This window comes from Culex quinquefasciatus, chromosome 2, assembly GCF_015732765.1.
Source record: "Culex quinquefasciatus strain JHB chromosome 2, VPISU_Cqui_1.0_pri_paternal, whole genome shotgun sequence".
Taxonomy (NCBI): domain Eukaryota; kingdom Metazoa; phylum Arthropoda; class Insecta; order Diptera; family Culicidae; genus Culex; species Culex quinquefasciatus.
Genome location: NC_051862.1, coordinates 70,829,034 through 70,853,187, shown reverse-complemented (window position 1 = coordinate 70,853,187; position 24,154 = coordinate 70,829,034). Strand labels below are relative to the sequence as shown.

Below are 24,154 nucleotides of genomic sequence, written 5' to 3'. Positions count from 1 at the left end.
TTCATCTCATATAAAGACACACAAACGCTGAAAATTTCATCCAAATCGTAGCACCTCGATACGACCTGTTTCACATTGACGAAAATCTTACAAAATGATTCGAAAAATTGTCAATTTAGATGGCAATAGCCCCAATTCCTTAGCCGGTGAACTCGTAGAATTCCGAAATATGAAAATTTGGCTTAAATTGCAACAGTCTAACCTTTTGAAATCAATTCCTCCCCCACCCCATCGACAGCGATCTTTGCCAATTTCAATAACTACATGCTTCCCCTTCCCACATTTCCTTGACTCTTTTCCTCTCGTGCGCGCTAGCGCACCTCTTCCTAAAAAAACACGTGGTCGCGCAACTCAGCACTCGTAACATCTTCCCATTCCTTACCCCGTATCGTCCCAGCATGTCTGATAGGAACCGACGACTGACTGCACATCGCAACTACCTCTGCCCCATCTTCGTCGCACTTCTTGCGCCGTGTTCTGCGCAAACGGGCAGAACAACCCGGAATACCTGCGCGCAAAAAGCAACACAAACCCAAAGCCTTGCGCGCGCACACAGGAACCTCTACGCTTCAAGTATGCGTGCGTGCGCACCAAACTCGGAAGCAAGCAAACGGGAAATGCAATACGACGACGAACCCCTCCGAGAGGTCCTTGCCACCACACACCACTACACCGTCAGCTGCGGACGCACAGCTACAGCGTTGAGTGTGAGTGTGCGAGGTGAGGCGCGCGCGAACCGGCTCGGAACAGAACCTGAAATCGGTCAGCTCACCTTTCATACGAGTACGAACCGTCAGAGCGTGCGGACGTGTGTCGAGAGAGAGAGAGCAGAACCAGCTCCGAAGCGAGAGATATTATTTCGAAGAGGTTAGAAAATTGACCGTTTGAAGTGCAGTGTGTGGGGAGTTCGTCGAAACCTTTTGGATTATCAAAATTTTGGGTTTGCGAAAAAAATAAAGTGCGTGCGAAGAACTGTGAGAACCAGCAATTTCTGAGACAGTGAAGAAGTGCTACTGAAGAGGTTCAACACGCCACAGGATTAAGTGCAACTACTAAACCAAGTGCAAAGGACAGAACTCTATGGAACCCAGTGTGTAACCCGGCGGTCGGAGCAGTTTGCAGATTACCACATGTGCGGGATACACGCACCGGACAACTTCTAGCCAAAGCCAAAGGTAGGTGTAAACTCCAAGTTGCGTGTCGAATCAAATATTTGCGAAACGAAACCCTTTCTTGGTAATTACGGGGATCCCAAAGTACCTCGCGCGTAATTAACGATAATTTGTGCGCGAGCACACATAACACGGAACTGCTCAACCAGCAGTTCCTGACGTTCTCGGATCTTCTTGGTAGAAAGTCCGACGTCTGGATGGCTCGTAGAGGTGCGCGCAACCATCTGTTAAAGGCTCGCACGCAGTGCGGTTCGTTTCGCATAAATTTATGGAATATTTACTCTCTGTATTAAATGGGCCCCCATAACTTCAAGTCTCCTCTGGATAACTCGTACCGACACGTTAATGGAAATGTAATGCTGAACCCTTCCCCGGCAGACGCAGACTTCCGGTGTTACCACGCTGCGCTGCGGGTTGACGCGAAAAAGTTCCAAGTCATTTGGCGGTCATTAGTGAACGTCCTCCCTCTCAATAGCTGCCGATCCGATCGAATCGAATCTTCCCTCGATCCGCTAAGCGGATTAGAGTCGGATTAATTGGGTTTGTTTTGATTGCGCTGGCGATTCCGGGCCAGAGTTGTCTCCAAGGATTAATTGAATAAATTGAACAGCGGGTGGTCCCCGACCGAGACCGGCTCAAATCTTCATATTTATCTAATGGGTTCGTGCAGGATACACAGGACCAACGTGTGGCGGTGAAAGCAACAGCGGTTTGCCGGTGATGAGTTCGCTTTTTTGTTGGTCGGGGAACCCCTACCGGGACGGATTTGACAGCGTCCCGGGACCAAACAACAACAAACGCATAGACAAAGTATCATTAGCTGCGCTAATCTGATGGTCCCGTAGATTTTTTGCTTGTACGCCACCAAACTAACGGACCACTATGCAAAACAAAGATTTCAAAAACAAATTTTGTGCGTAAAAAATGTCATAAAAAAAGTAACGAACCCTCATTGATACCGGCGCAGTGGTACTCGAGGACTCTCGAGTGGTTCCAACCGCCTCGTACTCACAGGTGTGACTTTGCATCTGTCAATCCTGCGAACACTACTTTTTTACGACCTGCCGATCGGACCGACTACCTAACGAGATAACACGCAAGTTTTACAACACTCACTCGGTAAACCACCACCGCTGTGGAGAGTGTCCCTCCCCTTCGGTTATCCCTTTTTCCCGAAGTAACAACACATGTAATCTCCGGGGCGAAAGAGTCCTCGCGATGACCAACTCTCGCCACGGTCGATGAAAGTCGGGCGATAAAAATGGAATTAGATTCGCGTTGCCCACCGCAGTCGGGTGGAAGTCAGCTGACCATATGGTCTCCTGGAACCTCGGGTGTCCATTTCCATCGAGGGGTGAAACCGAGGATAATAAATATTCCGAGACTTTGCGCGCAGCGAAAGACTTCAACTTTCTCCGGCGATATCAAGAACTTAGGGAGGGAAGAAAAGTCGAAGGTCAAACCAGAAGTCGCGTTGGGAGATGCTGGAGACCCTCGAGGGAACAACATCTCAGCATGATTTGGATGGTCAGCGCGACTTGTTATCACGCGACTCTGTTGATTTATGGTAATTCCTCAAGACAGAGAGTTGAAGAGGTTAGGATGACGCGTGAAGAATCGTCTAATCTAAGCTAGAAAAAAAGGGAGCGGAGCGTGGGTCGAGGAGTTCAACGACGCGCGATAAGCGGTTATGCAAACCCTTGCGACGACGACGAGTTCCCCCTTCAATTGTTTCACCGGTGTCATGTTCCGTTCAAATTTTATTACTTTACGGTATGGCCATTGTTTTTGACCCCAATTGTGCCAAAAAATGAGAGCGAGGGGAACGACACTTTTAATGATCGATAAATTTCCAGATTAGGCAAATTCCGGCTGGTGGAACGTGCAGCGGAATAGAGCAGGATTAAAAACTGGTCGCGCTCGGTGTTTGCCCAAGGACTTTTTTAACCAGAGCAGGACGGAGAAAAAAAATCAATTCACTCGACGACAACAATTGAGAGAAACTGTTTCAATTTAATTGAAATATTGCCGCACGTTGACGCACTGGTGCGCGTTTATTATGATTAATAATCGTTTTATTGTCCCGCGCGAAGCACTAATGGACCGATTAGGAACGCAGGACGGTGTTCCGTGCAGGGAACCACCACCCGAATTAGCATACAAGGGACTCATGAGTGCGCGTCAATGTTCGATGCAATTGATTTTGATGCGTTTGACATTTGACAGCTGCGAAGCAGCCGCAGGTCACCTGTGGAAACCGTTGCGTTTTTCACGGGTTTGACGTTTTCTAAGGGTACTGAAAAGTGAGGTTAATTCCACTCCAGGCCACATCCTTCGCTTTCGGCGATGAAAGTTTTAATCACAAATGTAAACAACGCGCTCGCTCCCTTTCCAACTGACAGTTCACGTCCGTGTTTACCTTTCGCGCAGATTTGCCCACGCGCGCTCCTGTCATCGCTACCAATCGAATGCGCTATCAAGCGTGAAAATTCATCAAAAATGTGCTACTTTTACGCAATTTCAGTACCCCGAGGGCGCACTTTCACGGGTTCCCTAATCTGGCCCGGAGGCGAAAACTGTTGCAACTCCGTCCCTTCGACCTTCGGCAAAATAAAGAACGTAAAAAACAACATAAATTGCGAGCACAATAAATACATTACGCACAATTATATCCCGGCTTTGGGTCCCCTTTGTTCTTCACCAATCATGGCTTGCTTTGTGCACGTCAAACAAGCAAGCTGCGCTAGCGATTGATTCAATCACTTTCTTTTGTGACGCGCCATTGTTTCATCTCGCCACCACTTGTTGGTGTTGGTCGGTTTTCGGCAGTTGTTTGACAGTTATTTATCGCCCAAGCAGGCCACTTTTCCGAAGTGATTTATCGCAAGGGGGCAGACAACCCTTTTACCCTTCGTCCGGGTACCGGGAAATTATGTCATTTAGCGCGATCGCGGGACCATGCGGGACAGGTTTCGCAACCGGCTCTCGACGGGACACTACCCTCGAGAGGGTGACAAATGAGTCGGTAAACACTGGAGGCCGATTCTCCGCTTCGACGCTTCTTCAGTGTCCGGTTTCTGTCGGAAAAATTGATCGCTACGGTAAACACCGGGCGTGCCGCTAGCCGGACAAAACAACAAACAGTAACCGGTCCGGTCGGCATTTCGGCAAAGAAAATCGGCCTCAGGTGTCCCATAACCTTAAGGAGAGGCCCCGATTTGCATATCGGGTCTTGCGAAGGGATTACGGCGTGTTTTACACGTGGTGTCCCGGGATAAGCTACCGCCATTTGCGATCCGATCGGATCGGCAACAATTTGTAGTGGCCCAAAAATCCGACACAAATCTGGTTCTCAAGAATCAGTCCAATCAAAATTCGCTCTACGACACCCCTCGTAAGATTTCGCACACTAACAGCGTTGTGGTTTTCCACTCGTCCGTTCTCAGGATGAGACTCTATCAAAAACTAAAATTTTCGGTTTCCGCATTGTGCGTTTCTTCCCGAGGCGCTTGTTAACCTCTCGGGGTCTCCTCCGGGAAGACAATGGGCCCGTAATTAGGCTACTCTTTGAGGTTAGGCATGTGTAACAAACGACACAATCCTTGGAAGATTGCGGGGCCAATTTTCCCAAGACTTCGGAAGCTTAATTTATGCGACCGTTCGGAAAATTGAATCATTAGCTCCGTACGCCCTCCTCCAACGGAACCTGGAAATTCAAAAGTCGGTTTGTAACCTATAATTTGCACCCATTTCTCTTGCTTTCTCCGGCATAATTCTGCCTGGTTTGTTCCGCACAAAGCCCGGCAGAAGTAAATAAATAATCAATATGCAACTTTACGCTTGAGTTGCCAGAATTATTAAATTTTGGGCACACACTGAATGTGCCTACATCTTTCGAAAAGGTTAGAAATTCGATATTTCGCCCATTGATCGAGCTGAATGCGTGGTGTGATATTGAAACCGACCATCACCCCGGTGCTAAATCGAACCTAGAAACGTCAGTCAAACGTCACGCTGCAACCCTTTTTGCTCTCCCAGAAAGTAAATCTAAAATTACAACCCTTTCTCCTTTTGACATTTCTTGGGGGGTTCAATTTTGCATGCTGGTGCGCAAAGTTGGCTATTATTTATTATTTCCAATTCTATTTGCGACACAAATGTCTTTCGTGTCACCCCGAAGAGTGCGAAAACGTGACGAAAAAAAAACATAAACACTCCTCCTCATTACACGGTGCATTTTTGCAAACTGAGAGCGAGGGGCGAAGCGCCCCTCGCGTGCTCCGTACTGACTGACAGGAAAGTGACATTTCGACTGTTGGTGTATGGGCGCCCCTAAACGGAACGTCAGGGTTGAGGGCTGCATTTATGAATTAAAGAGTTAATTCTTTAATCATTATCATTCTGGAGTGCGGCGGCCCAGTGACAGCCTGGTCATAAATTGGTCGGAGGTGCGGCGGTCAGGATTAGGAGCCGGGATTTGGGTTGGTGCGCGAGCATGAATATTTTCCGAGGGCGATTTGTGGTAATGGCCAATAATTTACTCCAAGCGGCAGCAATTAAGTGCACTTTAGACAATTGTAGGCATTAAGGACGGTGAAGGTTGGAGGAAGGGCTAGCCGTGTCACAACGGTTGTCAGTCGCAAATTATACGGACTTACGTAAATTTACAAGCCGAAATTAGAATTTAAAGCAGTTTTGATAAAATGGGAGTGTCATTACCCTTGGTCGACGCTCCCCGTGGTCGCCAACTGTCAAAAAAAAGCGCGCAGTTTGACAGAACCAAGGGGGAAGACACTCTACAAAAGCGTTGGCGCCCATTAGAAAGCGTTTAGACGATGAGCTCGCAGCGCATAAACCAGATTAGCCAAAGTACATAAATTCCCAATGTAAACAAACCCGTACCGTGCTGGCGAACGGGTTGTCCGCTACATCATTAGGATAAGCCCAGAAATTGAGGATTGTAGATGTTGTGTTTCTAAATATTGAAAGTAATTTATTAGCTATAAATTGTCCCTTCTAGCAGCGAAAGTAGAGCATCTCTCCCTGCTAAGACGCCCTAATGATGCTGCCTGAAGATTTATCTCCAAGATGCCATCGTCCCAGGGATAAAGGTTACTCTTGTATCCTGATTTTTTCTTCACGCAATCGACATACCACGTTCGGGACGCAGAAGTGCAGTGCTTAAATTAAATTAAAATTATAATATTTGAATAAACATATCTCGATTCGGGACCTACCCCTTTCTCGGCATGGTCCATGCCCTACTTTTGAACCCCTTTTCTAGGACAAACAGTGTAACGTCTTATCGGAGATGAACCCCGGCTTCGGCCGTCCCAGATTGTCACAATATCCGATACGACTTTCGGGAGGGAAAATTTATGATCTTCCACCGGAGAAAGTAAGGGCCGCGGCCTAAGAGTCAACAGGATGCTGCCTCATTTGAATATTTCATACCGATCGAAAAACGATAAATTTTCACAAGTACTTTCCCGCTGGAAGGATTTATTTTCTTCTGGAGATTGAGATTTTGCCGATTTATTCTTGTGCGACCAAAATCGCTTCGGAAATTATTAAGAGCATTATCGGGCCTTCATCGGATTGAAATTTGTAAAGCAAACTCTGTTGCGAGACCGAAAACCCAACAAACAGGCTGACGCAAAACAAAAGGGGGCTACCTTAAGGCTATTAACAAAACCTAAACTGTTTTCTTTACGCTCGCCATGCCCATTCAGTGGGACTTACGAAGACCACTGCAAGGGGCAGGTGCGAGAGCAGGACGGACGGTCACCGCAAGCCTAAAACCGTCCTAAACAGCGACAATCCCGAAACGGGACCAGCAGCAGCAGCAGGCATAAAAGCCATTAATATAACGAACTATTTTTTAAAGGGTCATCCCTTCTTCAGGACGATAAACCCTTTACCGGTTACCTTCTCCCTTTCTCCGTCTTCTTTCAATGGACCGAAGGTGTCCCGTGACGACCTGCACACAGGAAGATCGCCTATCGGACCTTCATTCAATATTTGTTCGCCGTGTCGAGTCGCAACACTAAACAAACATCCGTGAACAAAGACGGGGACCCGGGCGCGATGCACTTCGAGATGAATGGCCGCGCGAGATGGTCTTGGGATTACAAGGCGCGCTGTGGTCCCTTAACGGGTCGCCGCGACTTGGGAGTAATCAACCGGAACGCGCGGCTCTTACGACGACCCGCCACTTGTGGAAGGATATTAATTTCCGAGGACCGCGCTCGCGAAGACGAGGTGTGAACACTTGAAGGTCAAAGAAAGTGGTGGACCCCTCCGGGTAAACAATACGGTAAGGAAGAGGTCGCGGCACCGCGTGATACCCATTAAGTGGATTAGCGGTGGTTGCATTTCACAGCCACTAAATGATTATGGGCCGTGTTGGATTTGGTACTTGAGGAATGGTGCGGAAGACGCGGTTTGCGCTGAGGGGACCCCGGCCAAGATTTTGACAGGTCGCGCTACTGGACAGTGATTGTTTGCGGTCATTAGTTGACCCTTTGCGCGGGTCAACCTGTAATTGATGTCCTGCCACGTGGGCACTTTGCACCGCGTGATTTTCATCAGCACAGTGGTGAATACACTCAGGTGTGATGAATTCGGAAAGTCAGTGTTGTTTACATCTTCTGAGTTTTAGAACAAACCAGAGCTAAGTCTTGGTAGCTTCAAAATGTCAAAAACAACTCAAATTTGCTTTCTACTTAAATCTAGAAATAAATTAGTTGGACCAGCCCGAAAGCTCGGTCAGTGCAGTCAAACTGCCAAAACCCAAGAAACTCAAGAAGTGCTGCCGACAGGGCAATAAAATTTATTGCACTAATTTCGATTGCCAATCAATGCCGGTCTGGGTCCTGCCCCTGCCATTAGAAGCTGCAGTTATTGCATAACATTACCGCCTAATTGACCTGCAAATAAACATCGCCGCCGGATGCGGACCCATGCAAAATTTAATCGAAATCTGCACAGAGCAATTACGTCACAGCGCTGCAACCCAAGAAGGGGTTCACCAATCCTCTTATCGTGCCCCGTCATCATTGCGTAGCACAAATTAATTCCTCGAACCGAGACCAGCAACGACGAACGTCCAAAACGTGGGAAATCCTTCCGCACCAACACATCGAACGCCTAGACAACTTGGCATGTTCAACCGTGTTCCGTGGTGGTGGTCTTCTTCGTCGTCCTTCTTCAAGCAACCGTCTGTTTTCCGTCCGTTTTTTCCCCCTTTCAGGATCTTCTTCCCGATACGGGACAGTCTGAGCAAGCTGATGTCGGGTTCTTGGCGAAAACATTTCTCCCTTTTTCCCTCCTAGGAAGATGATGTCCCCTTCGGTTACACTTTCCTAGGTTCGGAAATCTAGATCACTCGCTCTCTCCGAGAGTTGCCGGGCCTGACGTGAGTGACGTGACGGGAGCATGTCAAGAAAAATGATTTTCTTCCGACGACGGTTGAGCCCAACTCGAATTGCCCCGAGGAGAATGTTATTTTTAATTAATTGAACATGATACGGATAAAATTATGTATCTAAATATTATCCATTCTTTGGGAAAGGGGTTGTTACGGATTGCTTTCCCAAACGTATCAAAATAAATGTATCGGATTTCCGAATCGATCCCGCACCGCGGGATCGATTCCAATGTGTCACAAATCCCAGTTTTGTTAATCCGCATAATTTGAGGTAGATTCGAGAGCTATTCCATCAAGCTAGGATTTGTAATTCAAATTAGCCGTGCTTGACGAGCTCTTGACGTTTTCCGAGGTGTCCGGAATCCCACGAAGATTCGCTCCGTAAGAGAACCCAAAACTGGGAACCGATTGTCACGCGGCGAACTGTTTGGCAACACACCTCGCAGGAAGTCATAAATTTCGGCACTTTTGCTCCGCAAAAATCTTCCAAAACCCGCACAGTAGGTGTCATTCCCCTTGGTTCGGCCAGATCCCGGCAGGGAGTCTTGTCTCCGGGAACTTTCTCCAAACCTTTTCGCAAGTGATTTCTTACGACCAACCCGGCAGCTCAGTAATTATCGATGGCCATAAAAACATTACTTCCTCCGTCGTGGACGCAAGAGTGACGACCCCCTCGCTCGCTGTCACTTTTGTTCTTCCTGGTAGCCGACTCTATTGTCTCGAATTTATTACGATAAATACGGTGCGCGCACCCTGGCAATAAAAAGAAAAGATGCACTTTTTGCGTCTTCCTGTGTTTCTATTCTTTTTTTTCAGAACAAAAAAAGAAATAATACAAAAAACCTCTGATTTAAGTGCATTTAGTCCTATTACGGAATTAGCTACGGACAAGTTTTTTTTCAAACTTTTTTTTTCGAATCTTGCCTTCCGTGGGACACCCTGTCCCTTTCCCGGCAGGGGTATAATTTATAAACTTCGCCTCTTCCGATGCAATTTGAGACAAAACAAAAAAAAGACAACGGTGACATTAACTCTTCCGACACTTCCGGAGAATGAAGTGACACGATATTCTAATGTCAAGAGCGTTCGCGCGCGTTATTTTTCGTCAAACTTCTTGAACCCTGGGAATCTTCAGGGGGTAGCGTTTTTTTCTTTTTTGCTTTAATCCGGGTTGTTTTTTATCTTGTCAAATGTCATCCCAGCGGGACTGCTCGCGAGATGCGCCTGATTTGCATTCGAAACTAATTATAATAAAATAAATTTTCGTCAAACCCTTCGAACCCTTTTCCGAAGATTAGGCGCATCTTCAGATTAGCTGGTTCAAGCAAAAAAAATGTCACTCTGACCTCTTTTTTCGGTCCTTGACGTCACGGCTCTTCGCGGTTCCCGCGAAGGGGTGGCGACGCCTATCGGTAAAGTAGATCTCCTCGAGTGCAATTTCTCACCGACAGACAAATGGCTTCGAGATTGATGATGCGACGCGACCACGTGGTTCGTCTGGATCGCAACTCGATAACGGTTCGGTCCGAAGGGTCTAATCGCACCGTAATATGTTTCCAATTGCAAATATCTTGGCCGTCGGGGACAATGGACGCCGGGGTAATGCAAATTCATGCGATTGTTAATTTTCTGTGTACGACACGGCTAAGCAGAAACTGGATTCGGAAGGAACAGGATTCGCCCGGGTAGTCGGTGCCTGACGCGCATAAATCATGATTTTCGCGGCGATCCCCAGCGGATACACCGGGAGATCCGCAAGATCCGGCGCGGTGGCCGCATGGATATGTAAATTAGGGGCGCCGATTGTGTGCGCTCTTTGTAATTTGATATATTTTGCTTGCCGGACAGGCTGGCCGCCGTTCTGGAAGAACGATTCCTCGCGAAATTAAGTCAGTCCAAGATTTGCTCCTTTTGTGCTGGTGAAACCTGTTTCCACCAGTCTACAATGTATTCCCGACGTTCGTCTTGCGCTGCAGAAACGAGATTTGCGCTAGAACTAGTTTCCCGCGCATTGCACATCTTGATTTGGATCTGACAGCCGACATCTTCGTAATCAAGGCCGGGAAATCACTTTCTCCTGCCCGGCACCCTCGGTCATCTCGCAATTTACCAGCCAATTGTTGTGTTTTGCCTCGTATTTTCCGGCCCAATTTGTAGCCACTTTTTTAAGGTTGCTCGCCCAAAATCGGCCTCAAATGAAGTCTATTCATTGAACAGGCGTGAAGCTTCTACGGCCTGGTGGGAACGATCACTTCCGTGTGTTACAGATTTCGAAGGATTCCCCCTCGGCAATGCAATTTTTAATTTCCGAAGAAAAAGTCTGCTCTACTTCACCACCTTTCCCCGGCACAGATCTCCGACCTTCTCAGCTGGTTTTTGCCAGTGCAAAAAATACCTCACCAATACTGCCTCGTTCGGGAAGGTCTTGCTCTTCCTCCTCTTCGACTCATTCCGACTGGAGCGCAGCTGCTTTTTACGCAACGTCTACGACGACGTCTTACCATTTCTTCCGCCGCGCACACCCGGTGGTTTGCATGGTAGACGTTCCTGTTCTGAACTTCGCGAGATACCTGACAGTTGACAGCTTTCGTGCGCGCACAGCGCGAATCTTCGCGTTAACGGATTCTGGTCTTCGTTGTGACAGGAACTCGTCGAGACGAAGTCTTCGCCGAGACGGCGTCCTCATAGATAAGGCGTATTAGTAGGTATGAGGTCTCCGGTCTCCGTTAAAATGCAATCTTCAGGTCGAATTCCTGCGCTGTCAGGACCTGCACGACCCCCGGGTCTGTGGAACTAATCAAATAAATTAGGGGTTTGAATGGAATGTTTCCTATTTTCTCTTCTGCTACGTCCAGCTCAATGAATGGACACGGTCCTGAGGCCAGCTGACTCGGGTGAAATTTTGTGCAAAACACTTCGTCCTTCTTGAGTCCCCTGCTTCTTGCGCAAACAATCAAGTGATAAATTTCATCCTATTTATCTTTTCTCCCCGTCTACGGATGCTGTCCTTGGGACACGAAGCTTTCCAAAGGAAGAAATCGATTCGGCGCGTAACTCGATAGTTCAGCTGCACCAAGTCCTAACCGTCTTCGAGTGTTCATAAATTTCTCAGCGACGAAGCCAACACACTTTCCGTGTTCTCCCGCGTTTAATTTGCATTTTACAAGGCGCTTCCTGCGCGTAGCGCAGTGCAAATTGTGAGTTACAACCTCGCGAGGAGAGTTTCAGCTTTCGCCGCGCACCAATTTATTGAACTCCGGGCGTCGTAACTCAAGTCTACGATGACGTCTGCAAGGTTTCGTCTTCCCGTAGGTACAAAGAGCTGCCGCAAAAATATTGATATATCGCATCCCTTTGGGTGCGCTTTATCATGCAAAACTCTGCGAATCGTCGACTTCTTTTTCTTGTATTTCTCAAAGGGGGTAGGTAATGTGATCCTTTTAGCTATGAAAAACTTATCTTTTGCGAGCGCCATTGTCTGTCTCAAGTGGTTCGCTGATGGGATATGGATGAAGGGGCTTGAGCTGCGCTGCGATACGATTTCATCGGAAGAACCCACTTTAATTGGATTTAAAGTTCGCCTTTTTTGCGCGCTCCCTGGGAAGAAGATTCCCCGAGAGCATCCTTTTCTCCATTCATGCGTAATCAATTTTTGCTCTTGTGCTACTCCGTACTCCGTACAATTGCAACACTGATTTCGCTGCAGAGATGCTGCACCTTTTCTGGGCCCAAAAAAGGTAAAAAGGTGCACCTTTTAGCCTTGGGAAAGGTGTTCAACTAGAGCTAAGACGGCGAGGCGCCTTTGTGTTCCAGGGTATGGAGGAGGGGTGCGTCCCGAAAATTGGATCAGAATCTTAGACAAACAAACGGAACTCTGCCTTCTTCGGGGAACATCTGCTCCTGCTTCCAATCCGAGTTTCAACCGAGTTTCTGAAATGTGTCAAACGAAAACAAACCGCGTCAAAGATCAACTCCCCGGAAGGCACTTCTTCTCATCGTTGGCGCGCCCTCGAAGGGCGCTTTTGTTTTTAAAAGATCTCTCGCCTAAACGTCAAGAGATTGTGCAGAAACAAAAGGCGTTTACTGCTGAAAGGCCCACTCGTCGTAATCGCGCGCGCGGCGCGCTGAAAAGTCAAGAGTCTCGTACTCACACTGTGGGGAGGATCCATCCCTTTTGTTCTTACGAGAAGCTCGCCTTTTATAATGAATATGTGTGTGCGCGCGCTCTCTTGTACGAAAGGGTGCACTCGCTTGCGCGCCTATTGTTCCCCACACTCTCGTTCTGTTGTTTTTCTTTTGTTCGCCGCCCGTGTTTCTTTCTGTTGTTTTTTCAAGGTTAATCGATCGAAACCGGACTGAAGATGTGGCGCAAAGAAAACAGTTTATCAGCTGAATCGTCCCTTCCCTGCTGCACTCACCTCTACAGACGAAAGTCCGAAAAATAAGTTTAAAAGTCCTGTTGCATACAGCGAATCTTCTTCGTCCTCTCGCTCTCCTTCGGTCGATTTCGGGTTTACCGAAAAACGACTCACGTAACGTGCTGCCTCTCTCCATCTTCCGCTTCCTTCCCAAATTTCCTCCGGCTATTTTCCTTTGTTATTATCGCCAAGTCGCTCCGATGTCCTTCGTGCGTGTAGCTGTGTGCCTGATTTCAACCTTATTTAAATTACCGGGTCGCCTTCTCGCTTTTGGCAGCTCCGGCTGTGAACGAATTTAATCCGCAGCGAGGAGCGCCCGGCTAGACGCCGTTTGTTCCTTAGAATTTTGCCTCTCGTTGCGCCAAATCGCCCGAAGGCAATTGCCTCTGCCTCATTTGCGTGCCCGTACGTTTTTCGGGGGTTCCTCTGCGGTATTGTTGTCCTTCCGCGAATATTTTCAATTATGATTCCCGTTTTCGCCGGAGGCACCGTTCCAACCGCAGCGTCAGCGGTCTTCCAGACGATTTCAGGTTACTGCAGTGCGAGACGCCGAGTTTTGGCGTCTCCGGCTGAGGAGGTCAAGTCCGCGCTGCTTCGCTGAACGTTTTGACCTATTTTTAGCGTCTTGTTTGATACGTTTGTTTCCACCTGTCAAATTGACGTTCAAGAACCTACAACTTCGGTGTTTACAACTCCCAACTTGACACTCCGCGACCTCTAGACCAAAACAAACCAGCAAAAAAACATGCAGTTCCGTCAACAAAACGCCACTAATTGGCGCTACTTGTAAACAACCAACCCGGGTGCCAAACCCCGTCCAATTTCCGCCCGCTTGCTTCGAGTGACGTGCCCCTCGTGTGCAACTGTCGCGTAACAAAGGTTGCAATTTGCAACGGTCAGTTCCGCTCGATTTTTGCGAGGGTGTTCCACCCAAAATTACACGCTTGCACCGGAATCAGAGTCGCGTGGATTGAAACTGTTTCCTCCTGGTTTCGGTGAGCAAGTTGAGTCGGTAGACCCCTCGTCACCTCTGACCCTTCACGTGCATTTCTTGAAGGCGATCGTAAGCGCGCGATAGCGTCAAAAATTACAATAATATGTTTTATTATTTAAATTTGTACCTCAGGGTAGACCGGCGAGAGGGTCTCGGGATTCTGGTAAACCACACGGTTTTGTTTCGAGGGAGGCGCCATCTGTGACCTCCTCAGCAGATCGATCCTTCCGATAAGGCGCGCCGCAGGAGGTCGCCCGCGCGGCTTTCTTCCCGGCAAGGACAAAAAGACATTAAAAGGGCGGAAAAAGAGCGAAAACGGTGAGCGCTTCGAGCAGCTCGCCGTAATTACAGGACGCGGTATCGATGTCAACCCGCTGAACCGTATGACATGTGTGTGCGCGCTCCTGGCTGATTACTCCTACGGGGCAGATGTAACGCGTCACCTTGGACTAGTTTGCCGCAAATCGATTTGCGATGAACAGAGAAAGGGTTAGAATTTCCCACCGCGGGGACCGGAATCTACAAATTGAATTATTCTATAATAACAGGCCTTGCGGGGGCATCAAATTAAAAACTAATTACGGAACAAGCTCGCGTGATTTTTCCTTGTTCCATTTTGTAGCGTTAGCACCTGCTAACGCTAGAAAATATGGCTTGTTACCGCTTCTATCGGGTCGCCGCAATCAGGGTTTGTGGAAGACTCCGGAAGCAGGATCTCGTTGCCAGTAATTACCCAATTTGTCCGTTTCCGCGATTGAGTCGGCACGATAATGGCTTCATTCTCTCACGCCACAGTTTTGGGAGGTAACGGTCGCTTCGTAACGACTTGGGCGCCTTCAGGCGCTGACAGTTTTGATCTGTGGAACAAACAAATATTAATTCGTCCAAAAACTTCATTGAAATTCACTTGAAACAGCTGGTTCTGCCATAACCAAATCCATCCACCTTCAAGGACACTAGTCCCGGACGAAGGCATAAGTCTCCCCAAACGCTGCAGACGCAACACAACAGCTGACCGAGCTGATTTGAATTTCAAATTTCTTTAAAAGACCCGCAACAATACCGGGAACGGGAAACAATTAAACGGACGGAATTTTATATGAGCAACCGTTATAAATTGTGAGACGAAGGCGGCGTCACAATGTCGACCAGGAGTTGTTGAAAGGACGATTGGCATCGCTGCAGAGCAGCGGCAGGTCCTGGCCGATTACGTAACAGACAGTTGGTTGGTACTCATCGCCGGAAACATAACTTCCTACTCTCGCTGCCTGACCCCGAAGGACCTCGTAATCGATAATAAACACTTGTTTATTCGAAACCCGAACGGCTTTTACGGCCGTCAATAAATAATCAATTAGGAGTTGTTTTGCTAAGTTTTTCGACCTCTCTCTCTATGTGCTTCGTGTCCTTCTCCGGATCTGTTCCGAGGCGCCTACGCGCGCCTCATGGCTGATAAACAAAACAGAGAGCCCAAAACAACCTCTTCAGGCACGCTTTTCACACTTGTTCCGACGAGGATAACCCCAAAAAGAGGAGAAATCGATAAACGAGGACACCTGCTACCCGACGGAGTCGGGCAGCAGCCGGATAGCGACTTGTCTTGCGTTTTTCCTTCTTTTTTTTGGGCTCTCGGCAACAGTTGGGTTCTGTTTATTTACGCTAAGCTCCTTCACGGGTCAACGTTGAGACGGCGTTGACGGCCAAATTGGCCGAGTCATGGCGAGTCAACTTGTAACGGCTCGCAACAAGTGTGAAAATCGATTAATTAGAGCTGAAAATGTCGTCGCGTTGCGACGACTCAATCCTAGTCCGGAATCTCCTGCAGAGTGTGCGTTGCCACCTGGCGTGAACCCGAAGTCGTCGTAGACGACGACGCGTCTCACTTTGGTTTTGTGTAAATATTGACGCACGAAACGCTTGGCACTTAACCTTTCGGGGGCACTTAACCTCACTATTTCGATTTTCTTCAATGACGGAGTGTAGAGCCCCTCGGGCCGCATGCTGGCAGTCATTTGAATACAGTGCCGAACGGCGCACTGTTGCAACTGCCTCACAATACCTAGTGCAACATTCTTGGTTCTACCCGAGGGACCGAATCCACATCGTCCTGCGAGACCTTCAACAGCTGACAAACGAGCGCGCGCTTGCAACAACACCACACTCCAAGCAATGTTTATTTACCACTTGAGCCCCTCGAGCTGTTCAGCGCAAAACTACGCCAACACCGCCTCATTCCGGGGTGGAATTCCAGGTGAGGGCGCGCTTCGTCAAAAAAGTCAACGACAAGCGCGCTGCTGACACTCGACGCCCACTTGGGCCCAAAGTTGGTCCTAAACAAGGCACACACACAACACACGAGAGGAGCTCCGAAAAATGGGCACGTGCGGAGTCCTAATCGTGGTGTACCGCAAAAATTATGACCTCTCCCCGTTGAAGAGGATTCGTGAACAGTAAAAAAATAAGTTCATGAGCGGGGCGGATAGAGCACGACATAGAGCGAAATTTAAGACGAGATACGGAACAACGTTTGACAACTTTGGTTGAGGCGCCTTTCAAAATCTGTCATGTCTTTTCAAGAATTGGTTTACGATGCCTTTTGAGAGAATTTTCCTATTTAGAAACATTTACCTTTCATAAAGGCCCTTTTGAGTTTCTGTTCACATAAAGCGCCTTTCAAGAACTCGTCTTCAATTCCACTCTATGCCACCCCGCCACAAATTCGCGTTGAATAATAAAAGCGCCCTCGTGCTCCCCCCTCTTGGACGCACACGTCGTCGTCCTTCACGAAAGAAAATGAGAGAGCCCACAAAAACGGTCTGCCGGCACGTCGTTGTTCTAAATATTTCAATCCAACACATCATCGTAATCATCCTTTCGGCTCGACCACAAAACCTAACCTCACTTCGTGAGCAGTGCCCGCGTGGTTAGCCTCAAATTTGCTCTTCATTTTTTGTTGGTCTCCGTCACTTCGTACGCGCGGGCTTATGAATGTAGATCACGTTTCGTTGATACGTTTTTTGCGCCTCTCTTCGTATACGTTCTTCCTTCCGAAATGACCGTGGGACTTGCTCCTGAATCCTGCAAGGGCCAAGCAAAAGCGCAGTCCATCGCGTTTGTCGCGAAGAACTTGTTCTGGGGGCTACCACTTTTGTGTTATCTTGATCCGAGAAAACGGAAACCGGATGAAACCTTCTCTCGCTGAGGACATTTCGGTTTAAATTAGTTTTAATTTCCGTCGCTGCCCTTTTGTTTCGTGTGAGCAAACACACTAACGCGTCTTGCTGTTCTTCCGCCCTCATTACAGTGCCCCATCAAGATGTTGAAGTGGACCGTTACGAAACGCCCGGAGGGCGCTACAGCAGCCCTGGTTGCGCAGCGACAGCACGGTCACCTTAGGACGCACGCACGCAGATCCCTGGGCGCGCTGAACGAGCGGGTCGTCCCGAATGACAGCACCAACACCACCGCAGCAGTTCACAAAGTTAAGGCGCGCCGGTCGTTGGGCGCCACCATGCACCGTCACGCCCACGTAGATAAGGAGAATCAGTGCGTCACGTCGACGCCACACCACGTTGCGGGAGGCAAGACGGCGTCACCGTACTCGATGGCGCTGCGAGATGTAAGCAATATCACACCCAACAGCACACCTCGGCGGTTGTCGTCAACTCCACAGAGCCGAAAGCGGGCGTTTCCGTCGTCTCCGACGACGGTGACGTCTACAGCGAAGAAGGACGTGCCGTACGCGACGACGTTGCCGACTTTTGACATTGAGTACTCCCCGTGTGGGATCAAAAACGTGCCGTTTTTGGCACTGCGAGGGCTGGGACTTGGGGATTCCTACTTTGACAACCCCGGTCGGTACTTCCACGATGAACAGCCGGCTTCGAAGAGGCCAAAGCCGTTCGCAGAACCCGCCCCGGTTGACAAGCCCGTTGAACCGGGCATGACGCCGCTGTCTTCGCGACTCTCCGAACTGCGGTTCAGCAAGCTTAGCTTCAAGCGCCACGAACCTAAAACTGTAAATAATAACCAAATCTTCAAGGACGATGACGAGCGCTCGCTCAACTCGTCCGAAATGGGTGATATTACGCTAGATAAGATGATCGATGCAATCCTGGAGAGTGCAAAGAAGGACCCGCGGCCGAAGCGCAGCTCTAGCGTCAAGTCCAAGCAGGTCAAAATTCCGTCCCCGACGTACACCCCGGCGGATGATCCCGCTTCGGATCTGTACAAAGACACGTTGATTCACCAGCTACCACCAAAGCTAATCGAACAAGCCGAAACCACCATCATCCTGGAGGAGAGCACGGTGGTGAACGAGCGCGAGGTCAAGACCCCGGAACCCATCAAAACCACCAAGTCCCTGCGGCAATCGCTAAGCCGGTTCGTGCTGGCAAGCCCGCTGGACGCATGTCACCTTCGTCGGCAAAAAGCCGTCCGTCGAAAAAACAAAGCCGACGGCCCTGAAGAGAAGAAACCCTGCCGCATCGGGCTAACCCTTCCCAACGGTATCCCCAGCCCGGAAACCCCCAAAACCATCACCCACAGCCAGTCCAAGCTGGAGCAGCTGGCACAGCTGCAAACTCCTACCGAACTCGCCATCATCGTCGACTCCGACATCACCGCCACCAAACCTCCACAAGACGAGATGACCCCAAGCATCCGCTCGATCGACCTGCAGGGAACCTCCACCCCGACCTGCATGGAGGCGGTTTCGTTCGACAAAACCCGCAAGTGCCTGGCCTTCTCGCCAACGCTCAGCGAAGACTCGCTGGAGAAGCGCCGCTCGGTCGCTTCTTCCACCACTTCGCGCTGCTCGCGGGGCGTCTCCATCGTCAAGGGTTCGCTGGATCTTGCGCTGAACCTGGAACCGGACACCAGTCGACTGCACGTTCACGGTGAGTGGTGGATGGTATGACGTCGTCATTTAGGGTTTTAGCAGCGCGTGCGGTCTTCAAGCGGACAATTCTCACCTCAAACCCATTTTTTCTTACAGTCATTCGCTGCAAGGATCTCCAGCGTGCTAGCGGCAACACGATCAACGCGTACGTCAAGGTCGCCGTAGTGAACCCAGCCGCCAACCCGGCTGACGGCTTCCAGCGCACGGCCGTGCACCGGAACTCGAACCGACCCCAGTTCGATCACCGCTTCCAGTTCGAGCTGGACCCGGTTAGTGACGACGACTCGGAGGAGGTTCGCCGCATTCAGCTGGCCGTTTGGCACCGGGACCGCGAGTGCAAGTAAGTAGCCACCATTGACGCACCCCTCGTAACGTAAACATTCCGGAACAGGCAAGCAACAACGTGCTCGGTCGCGTCCCCGTCGGCGGGTTCTCACGCCGAAGCTGGCCAGCGCTAGTGCGCATGACCGGTGCTGGTCGGGACGCTGAGTGTCTCGCGAGGCAGATTTTCTCCCCAATCGTGTCGCAGTTCTACTCGAGGAAGGTCCCGTTTTTGGTCCGCGCGTCCTCGTTCGAGGGTCCTGAAGTTAGGGGGAAGAAAATTTTCCTGCTGCAGTCTTGGCTGGTTTTTGTGTGCCAGGTCGCGTCCAATTAAGCTGCTTTATTAGCTAGTTAGTCGATGTTTTTAGATAGTTTTTCTTGGGTGTCGTGAGCTGGAGACCTCCAGATGACGGGTTTTGTCAGCGTCCCGTGGAAAGTGGGTATTTTTTCAGAAGTGCGTGCGCGCGTGTGTGTGTGTGCTCAATCGATTCAGCCATTTTGAAACCAGAAGAATCTTCTGGTGGAGTCAACGGTTGAAAATTGTGCTGAACGGTGAAAAAACGAGTCAGCAAGTCGACGAGCTTGGATTACTCTGCTGGCGAAATTGATTAGCTTGGTGGGGAAAGCAAGCATGAAGGAGTGAAAAATCAATCACTGAAGGATTAATTTGCTGTGTGTGTGAGAGAGTAAGTGGCCCTGCTACTGCTGCTGCTGGTTCCTGTGGCCTGGTGGTACACTTTATATAACCGAAACCGTGTGGATAAGGCAGGTCGAGCCGCCCTTGTGAAGGAAGAAGAGTGGCGGTGAGTGCGTCGTCGTGCTGAGTGGTTCTGCACGAAGAAGTGTGCACGAAGTGCTATCAGTCTGGAATATCTGGCGCGTCAAGTTCCTCAGTTTCCCGCATTAATCACTGTGCATGCACACGAGACTCCACTGGTCTCCGTGGTCAGCGGCTTTGGTAGTGACGACGCTGGGGTCGTGAATAATTGATCTAGTGTGAGGATTAGCCGTGCTTCAGATGAACGCCAGTGGATTACCGTCGGCTTGCCGCACCTAGGAAGACCCCCACGGACAGAAGTAAACCATTTCCTCCTTCATTTCCGGTACTACCGTTAAGCACCCGTTCCGCTCCGCGCTGCGATCCTTGTTCGCGGAGCGACTTAGTTTGCAACGAAAATGGCCAAATTCTGAACTCTTTTCCGTGCACTGTACTGCGGTGTAATTACGTGCAAGACTCTTACCGTCTGCTTGCGTTCGCCTTTCCTGTACTTGAGATAAATTGCGCCGCTTTTCACCGTTGGTTGCACTTTCGAAGACTCCCCTTGCTTCACAGGAAAACTCCATTACGTAACACACGCTATCAGTTTGGGGAACAGCAATTGGGGCACCTTTCCCATTCCACCTCCTTCCAATAGTTTGTTTTATTGCTTCGATAACGCTGTGTTTTTACTTCAGCCCTGCTGGGCAGAGGTTGAAAGGTCATTGAAACCTGTGCTGCAGCACGCGAGGACCAACCAACCAACATCTACGAACCTACTTTCCATTACTTATTGGGAACACTCGCGTGATTACTTTTCCTCCCTTTAGACGGTACGCCGAAAAAGTTTCTCGACAGCTTGCTGCAGCTTTTTTTGTACTGATTTTCTGTAGAATTACGTGTTTCGAATCACTTGCCGCTGATGGAAACGCAAGTCTTCTTCATTTTGGCGTTAGCGATAGCGCGCTAACGCTTCCCACTCACTTGACGATTTCTTCAAAGCAGTCGTTTCAGAAATGTTATTAGCAAAACAAAATACGTTGTCATTCGCTGTCGTCGACCAGTCGGCCGACATAATCCAATTGAGGGCAAAAACAATTCCCACTTGCGGTTTGCTGGATGCTTGCCAGATTCCTGGTTCCCGTAGTTCGTTTGGCTGTGCTCTGTATCAATGCATCGCAGAGCTCCATAAACAGCGAGGCTTTGCATTTCAATTTCCGTTTTATGGACTGTGTATTGATTTGGGCGCGCATCTGCATCGGTTCGGAATTTGGCCATCCTTCTCGATTACCCTAGTTTTTTGTTCCGTTTAGTTGTGCATGAGCGTTAACTCACCCTTTAGCGTTGCTTTCCTAGCGAGCGTTTGCCGACTGCTTTGCACAAACACTCTGCCCACACCCACACAATACACATTGTAGTACAACTAGGCACTAGAAACAAAAAAAAAACACTAGAGCAATGTCATTCGTGCTGCAAACGGTTGCCGGAATCTTGCGGGGTTCGACTGGCGGAACGCCGGGTCGCCCCGGCAAGAAAAAGGTAAACTTTGACAACAAATGCTGCAAAAAGGGCGCCGACTGCTGTCACCGGCTGTACCTGGAGGAGATCCAGCGCAAGGAGGGCTTCCGGATCTGCCAGCAGCTGTTGCAGAGTGTCGAGATTGCCGAGTCGATCGGGCGACCGCAGGAATCGCTGGGTGACGCTAGCGACGCTGGATGACAGTTGGCGTCACGTGGTGACGGCAGTGCTGTCAGTAGTGGCGGCGGCGACGACGACGACGACAGCAAGTGAGTGCCTCGTCTCGGTGTCACTCTCTGTGTGTACTCTCTCTCACACACACTCGCGTGTGTGTGTGTATTTGTGTTTTGATGTTTATCTTTATATGAAATCAAGAGCGTGCTCGATTTGATTATCGATAATAACGATGATTACGGCGATGTGACTCGCAAAGGTCGCACACACGCAAAGCGGGGTTATTCAATTTGAAGTCAAGAAACTTAATCAACTGTTTTGGGAACTCTGTCCAGCTCCGCTGCGAATATGTCGTTAAGGGTCCACTACATCCCGGCAGTGTGCCCAACCAGCAGTGGACCATTAAAGATTCACGAACCCCCCCCCCCCCCCGGAGGATGGTCGTCGCCGGCTGCTGAATAAACAAACAGAAGCAAAAAGAGATTTCTGACTCCCACGTGGTCCGACGGAAAGTCAGGTGGACGATTCCCCCTCTAGCAAATCCGTCAACACGCACTCTTGCGCTTCTTTCCAGAACATCGGACAGAGGAGCTTATTAAATATGGAATATTAAAGTGCTTTTCCTCTTCCACGTTGACTCTTACCGTTGTGTTGCTTGCTTGTTTTCCGTACATGTTGCCGGTTCCTCGTTCCGTTGCGAGCATGATTAATTGAGTTTTTCCTGGCACATTTCTTACGTTCTTGCTTCTTTCCTCTCTTTTCAGGCGCAGCGAGTTCTTAGGATGCATGTCATTTCCACTTAGGAATGTTATCAAACAGGTTAGTATTCTCACTCTTTTTGGTTCTTCGCTTCGCGTAGATTGCCAGACTAACAAGTTAAGCACTCTTATCTGACGAATTTTTTCTTTTCTCTCGTTCCTTTTCCGCAGGAAATTAATGGCTCCTACAAGCTGCAGCCACAGTCGTGTCTGACGAATCCTACCCCACCGATACCCGACATGTGTGAAAACTCGCAGTCCAGCGTTGACGAGATAGTCAGCGTAGAGGACGCCAGTGTGACGACAACGACGGTGGCCATTGGCACCGCCGCCGCTCCGGAACCGATCAGTCTGAGCAAGAAGGCCCTGCACCAGCGGGATGCCGACGAGAATCTGTTTCTGCGCTTCCTGGAGTTGGACCCGCCGCTGGAGAGTGCAACCACCACCAACAACACTAGCGGCGGCGGTGGTTCTGCACCTCCGGCCATGCCGGCCACTCCACGTCGTAACTCAATTAGCTCCAATAAACCAAACGCGGGCCGAACGCCGTTCACGATAACCAAGCGACTGACGCGCGTCGCCGACAAGGGCTTCGGCTTCTCGATCGTGTGGACTCATCCGCCACGCGTCGAAAAGGTCGAAGCGGGTCTTTCCGCCGAAAAAGCCGGCATCCTCCCCGGCGATTACGTGGTCTTCGTCGACAAACACAACGTGGTCACGATGCCCGAGCTGGACGTGCTGAATCTGATCAAAACTCAGGGCAACACGTTGCTGCTGGAAATCTTCCGCCGGCCGCAGCGACCCACCAACGGGATGCGACCGGGCAGTGCTGCCAGCGCAACCGTCTCCACCGGAAACCTCATCAACTTTGCCCCGTTCAGCGCCCAAATGAACAACGTTCAACAGCCCTCCTCGTTACCACAGCCGCTCCTCCTCCACGACGAGGAACCCTCGCTCAAACCCTCCATCGCGCCGGCCCGCTCCTCGACGGCCTGCTCGAACATCTCGATCGAGACCGCCAAGCGGAAACTTAACCTGCCCCAAGTGACGTTCAGCAAAGAGGTAGGCAAGGGAGTTCTGGTCTGAGACCCTTCGTCGACCGCCAGACAAACAGACATGAAGCTTGCCAAGGTTTGGTTGGAGATTTTACCCACATTTGTACACTATTGTTTACAAAAGTTATGTACCCTTTTGAAATGTTAGGCTCCAATTCACGTGAACTGTCAAATGTTTATCCTCAAAAATGGATCAGTGTTCAACCTGATTTCAAAATGACAGTTTTTCAACCACATTCCAATGCGAATCATATCTGTTTGTCTGAGCCCATCAAAAATACCAAATAAAAATCGCAAGCTTCTAAGCGCATCCTCTAGTGAAATTTCTGTCAAACAGATCCACTCTCGAAAATAATGCATAAGATTCTGTACATATAATAAACCTCGTGACAAACACACCCCAGTTCCAGAGAACACATCGATTCTCTTCTTTTCAAACCTATAAACGCTAACAAAAAAATGTCCTGTAAATAAAAAAACTCATTTAAAACCACTCCACACTCTTCATGGAAAAACCCTCGGAAAGTTACGCTTCATTTTACTTTTAATTTCACCTCTTTTTCCTCCCACCCAACACCTATTCTCGACCGTTTGAAGTGACCCAAAACGGGGGTTCCAGTCCCTAGCTACTTGAAGTCAACCCATTTTTTCGGAGCAT

At 49.4% G+C, this 24,154-nt stretch overlaps 1 protein-coding gene across 6 annotated transcripts in view; it reads left to right on the top strand.

Annotated features, from left to right (window-relative positions):
- The first annotated feature begins 792 nt into the window (after nt 1-792).
- LOC6035972 overlaps nt 793-24,154 on the top strand; it is a 51,202-nt gene continuing 27,840 nt past the window's right edge. For 5 of the 6 annotated variants that reach the window (XM_038251257.1, XM_038251261.1, XM_038251258.1 and 2 more), the window contains exons 1-5: nt 793-1,175; nt 17,318-18,911; nt 19,010-19,253; nt 22,448-22,502; nt 22,613-23,503. In XM_038251257.1, the coding sequence (XP_038107185.1) occupies nt 17,330-18,911; nt 19,010-19,253; nt 22,448-22,502; nt 22,613-23,503 (2,772 nt within the window). In that variant the 5' untranslated portion in view covers nt 793-1,175; nt 17,318-17,329. The remainder of the gene's footprint in view (nt 1,176-17,317; nt 18,912-19,009; nt 19,254-22,447; nt 22,503-22,612; nt 23,504-24,154) is intronic. The other variant, XM_038251256.1, reaches the window with a different exon arrangement.